Source organism: Ictalurus punctatus, chromosome 10 (genome assembly GCF_001660625.3).
Source record: "Ictalurus punctatus breed USDA103 chromosome 10, Coco_2.0, whole genome shotgun sequence".
Classification (NCBI taxonomy): Eukaryota; Metazoa; Chordata; class Actinopteri; order Siluriformes; family Ictaluridae; genus Ictalurus; species Ictalurus punctatus.
In genome coordinates, this window is record NC_030425.2 from 5,551,024 (window position 1) to 5,556,326 (window position 5,303).

Sequence of the window (5,303 nt, forward strand, 5' to 3'; positions counted from 1 at the left end):
TGAGTCATAAGTGATATTCACATATTTCGTTGTTGTTGTTGTTGTTGTTGTTGTTGCTTTTTCTTCTGCTGCTATTGTTGTTGTTGTTGTTGCTTCTTCTGCTGCTGTTGTTTTTGCAGAGATTACATATATTTGACAAACAAGATGTCATACAAGATACACCTCTTGGTGGTTTATTGTTTTTTTTTTATTGTTTTTTAGTTAGTTAGTTTATTTGTTTGTTTGTTTGTTTGTTTGTTTGTTTGTTTTAAAACTATTTTTGCTATGCTGATACCAAAAACAATCACATGCAAATTGGGTGAAATAGTAATTGTGCTTATTATATACAGTTGTAATTTTGCAGATTCTGTACAACCCCAATTCCCAAAAAGTTGGGACGCTTTGTACAATGTAAATAAAAACAGAATGCAGTGATTTTCAAATCTCATAAACCCATATGCTATTCACAATAGAACATAGAAAATATATCTAATGTTTAAACTGTGGAGATGTACCATTTTAAGAAGAAAAAAAAAAGACGTTAATTTTTAATTTGATGGCTGCAACACGTCTCAAAAAAGTTGGGACGGAGGCAAGAAAAGGCTGGAAAATTAAGTTATTAAAAAGAAACAGCTGGAGGTCAATTGGAAACAGGTCAGTAATGTGATTTTGGTATGAAAAGAGTATCTTAAGAGAGGCGGAGTCTTTCAGAAGTAAAGATGGGCAGAGGTTCACCAATCTGCAAAAAAACTGCGTCTACAATTTGTGGAACAATTTCAGAATATTGTTCCTCAATGTAAAAGTGTGAAGACTATGAATATCTCATCATCTACAGCACATAATATCATCAAAATATTCTGAGAATCTGGAGAAATCTCTGTGCATGAGGGACAAGGGTGAAAATCAATATTGCATGCCTGTGATCTTCAGGTCCTCAGGAAGCACTGCATTAAAAACAGGCTTGATGCTGTAAGGGAAATCTCTGCATGGGCTCAGAAACACCTCCAGAACTCATTGTATGTGAACATAGTTCGCCGTGCCATCCACAAACGCTGGTCAAAGCTCTATCATGTAAAGAAGAAGCCATATGTGAACATGATCTAGAAACACCATCGTCTTCTCTGTGCCAAAGCTCATTTAAAATGGACTGAGGCAAAGTGGACAACTGTTCTGTGGTCAGACGAATCGAAATTTGAAATTCTTTTTGGAAACCATGGATGCCACGTCCTCTAAAGTAAAGAGGACTAAAGAGGAGAGGGACCATCTGGATTTTTATCAGCGCTCAGCTCAAAAGCCTGCATCTCTGATGGTATGGGGTGGATTAGTGCCTATGGGATGGGCAGCTTACACATCTGGAAAAGCGCCATCAATGCTGAAAGGTATATACAGGTTTTAGACCAACATCTGCTTCTCTCCAGATTCCATCCCATCTTTACTTCTGAGAGACTCCGCCTCTCTAAGATACTCTTTTTATACCCAATCATCTTACTGACCTGTTGCCAGTTAACCTAATTAGTTGCGAAATGTTCCTCCAGCTGTTTCTTTTTACTAACACCTACTTTTCCAGCTCTTTGTTGCCCCCATCCCAACTTTTTTAAGACGTGTTGCGGCCATCAATTTCAAAATGAGCTCATTTTTTCCTGAGTTCAAACATTTGATATTGACGTTGATGTTCTATCATGAATAACATACAGGTTTATGAGTTCTGGAAATCGTTGCATTCTGTTTTTATTTACATTTTACACAGCGTCCCAACTTTTTTTTTTTTTGGAATTGGGATTGTAAACTTGACCTCGACTGTAGCCCAGTGTATATTCATGGACTCATATTCATATATAAGCATTCAAGTGATTTATTATAATGGGTTATTATAATTGTAATTTAATTAATTAATTAATTAATTAATTAATTAATTAATCTGTTCTCCTGTCTCCTCTCCCCATCAGTTCCCCTGTGATTTTCAAAGCTTTTCTTCTGCAGAGTACCAGAATTAACATTCAGGCTTTCTGAAGGGCAGTACTAAATGAAAAAAAAAAGATCTTTAAACAAAATAATAACAATTTACATCAATAAACTTGTTCAAAAACTTTGCACCCTTTTGTAATAGTCGTGTACGAGTCCCTCAGTCGTCCTCAGTCTGAAAAGACGGATCTGAACAAGGGACAAGGGACTCATGAACGACTATCACAAAACATAAACACAGACGCCGATCATCCAGATTTATTATTTTTTACTTATTAACATTTAGCAGATTCTTTATGTAAACTTATGACTTTAACTGTAGCCAAGAATATATTCATACACTCATACTCATAATGATAATGAGTTATTAATAATTGTAATTCATTAATACATTTTTTTTTTTTTTTAACATTCAGGACCTTTCGCTCTAACCAGAATATACTTGTGGCAAACTTCTCTCCTCCACTCCAGCTCACGCATACTTCCTGCTGGTTGTGATGAGCGTGTCTTCAAGCACATGGAGTCTGGTCTGCTGCTTACAGAGCTGCTCGCCCTCACAGAACTCCCCAGAGTGCTAAACCTCCATCTAAATTCTGGTCTATGTTTTGGGCATGGACTGTAGAATCTCTGTGCCAGCAGGCAAAGACGCTTTAGAACAGCCCTGCGCAGAAGTATGTACACCCACGGGTCAAGAATCTGGTTCCATGTGGCCAGTCGCAAAGTCAACAACAGGTGGCTGTACACAATTTCACCTTTATCTTGCAAGCTCGTGATAATGACTGTAACCTGAGAACAAATGAAACACAATGCAAAACATGAGAATATTCGATCTCTCGACGAAGATTAAAATGTTTTATGCAGTGTTTTCCTGCGGATGCTTCATATCGACTCGAAGTCGAGTCAAAGTGGATTTGCACAGCATGTCAAGACATAATACTGTCTATCATCATTTACAAACACGATGGAAATGTGATGGTTTTTCCATGGCACTAGTACAGCACACACACACAAAAAGTCCTTACCAGAAAAGGACCCCAACATACACACGATACCGTCATGATTGCAAGGAGCTGGCATATCATCTCAGAGTGGAGAGAACTTTTCGGAGAGCAGCGGCAGTCTTTCTGCATTCTGGACCACAGAAGAGTGAATCCAGTCACACTGTTACACACAAAGGAGACGAGCAGAGCCAGGAGTCCCAATACGGAGAAGATCATGGGGAGGAGCATATCCAGCCAGTCGCGTACCCCTACCAAACGATAGAAGCACCAGCTACGGGAGTCCTGTACCTGGTACGGGCGCCACACTAACACTGGCAGCAGGGCCACGAGCAGGGCTATGATCCAGGTCAATGGCAACAGCCGGTTTATGTGATAGGAAGTCAAAATTGTGTTGTGAAAGAGTGGACAAGTCACTCCAATGCAGCGCTCCACAGCCATAATGCTTCCAAACAACAGGGGACTCAGACCAAAAAAAGACATACAAACGCCGAAAAACCCACAAAGAACCTGCTGGGGGTCGAAGCTTTCCCACTCTTTGTTCAAGGCATACACATAAAGAGCCAGAGAGCCATTTATAAGATGACCCAGGAAGTCAGTCACCACCAGTCCACTTGCAAAAAGCAAGAAAGAAAAAGCTTTGGACTTCCGACTACGGAGTCGCTGGTAGGATTTGAGAAGGATGAAGAGAGCCATAGTATTGGAGATGATCCCTACTGTCATGCTTATGACAGACGAGGTGACAGAGATGTTTTCTGTATTACAGCTACTATTAGACCTAGTGCTCGAGTTCAAGCATTCTGTTTCAGCAGTCCAATTGTTAGACATGATTGAGCAAGCAAGCCTGCAACACAAATTAAAGCAGCAGTCGAAGAATACGTTCAGAATATGTTAGTATGATTATACTTATGGCCACAACTTCTTAATAATCACAAATGATTTTTACAGCATGGTAGCCAATGATCTTTTCTTCTTTTTTTTTTTTTTTTAAATCACAATTAAAACTTACCACTGTAAAGAAACGTAACCAGGGATTGTCAGTCTTCCAGCATTCAGATGCTCCAAGAGGTTTGAGGATGAAGAGTTAGAATTTACAGCAGAAAATTAGGAACAAAAGATGCACTTTCTTTATTATTTATAGGAGAGAGAACCTGTTGCACATGTTAGTCATGTGCTCTAGCATGGTAAAGTCTCCAGATCCGTCCCTGACAAAACAGCACAACAAAATTGGCTTCCTAAAATTGCTTTCTCGTCTCTTGTCAACGTGCCCTTGCAGCTGTGCTGTGTGGACTGATCTAAACTCCTCACACAGTGGGTAAAATACACCTAAAGGGTTGCCAGATTGAATTGAATGGATTCAGCTTTTAAACCCGCCCAAACCATATGATAATCCACAGTATCATCCCATTTTTTTCTCTTACACCATATCATGGGTGTCATATCTTCATTGTAACCAAGCCGAAGCCACACCTGATAGTCTATAAAAAAAAAGGAAAGCTCGACATATTAAACAGGGGGATTAGGTGAGGCTCCTGTTTGATTAGAGTGAAAATATTCACCCACCCCTTTGGCAAAGCCGAAGCTGAACTTCTTGTTCACCTGCTTCTATACGATCTCTCGCTGTAGATGGCACTACTAAAGTAACATATGAGTCAATGAACATACAATTCAGGAAAAGAAATCTGCTCAGTTCACATGCCATTTCAAAAAACATGACACCTGCATATGAAAATGTCATTCATGTGTTGTATAAATACATAATATGAAGAAAATGTAACTTGTAAACTTGTGTGTGGGCATTTGAGACTATCAAATACAGGCAAATTGCACTTGCATGCAATGCCACATGCCTATATCTCCTTATTGAAATAAATAAATAAATAAATCTGACATTTGCATATGAGAATAGGTGTAATGTACAACCAAAATAATCAGCATTAAGAAAGTTTACTGTAGGAATTTTCAATAATAAACCTGTGAAGTTAATTCCTATGCCATTACATCCTCATTTTTAAAATGCCCCCAAAATTGCATATGTAAATAGGTGTAATATACTATCAAAGTACTCTTATAAGAGTTTATTTTCTCAGACATGTTTATTAATTCATTCACGAATCGACCTTTTTGTTTGGAGATGGGCTATGGCATGTAAAATGTCCAATTTCACTCTTCAACAATAACATCTAACTTCGCATCACACTTGAGACCATACGTCACACCTCTACAATGTGTTTTTAATTAGATCATAATTAGATCCGTTTTGTTTTAGACATTTTGAGAACGAGAAGTTAATGGTATAGGAATTAGACAGAGTGTCTGATTGGCCTTCATCCCATAGTCTCAAATACCAAGATGGGACGCCTC

At 38.6% G+C, this 5,303-nt stretch overlaps 1 protein-coding gene across 1 annotated transcript; it reads right to left on the reverse strand.

The window, feature by feature from the left end:
• Positions 1 to 1,919: 1,919 nt before the first annotated feature.
• Positions 1,920 to 4,369, reverse strand: ptgfr (prostaglandin F receptor (FP)). The gene is made up of 2 exons (XM_017477745.3): positions 2,964 to 4,369; positions 1,920 to 2,727 (listed from the first exon to the last, which is right to left on the reverse strand). The coding sequence occupies exons 1-2, from the start codon at positions 3,765 to 3,767 to the stop codon at positions 2,347 to 2,349; spliced, it is 1,185 nt and encodes a 394-aa protein (XP_017333234.1). The 5' UTR covers positions 3,768 to 4,369; the 3' UTR covers positions 1,920 to 2,346.
• Positions 4,370 to 5,303: the final 934 nt, after the last annotated feature.

Bases quoted from the DNA above. Each gene is read 5' to 3' on its own strand.
- ptgfr (XM_017477745.3), bottom strand. From the start codon at position 3,767: ATGTCTAACAATTGGACTGCTGAAACAGAATGCTTGAACTCGAGCACT. The intron at 2,728-2,963 runs GTAAGGACTTTT...ATTTGTTCTCAG, and splicing joins TATGTTGGGGTCCTTTTCTG to GTTACAGTCATTATCACGAG.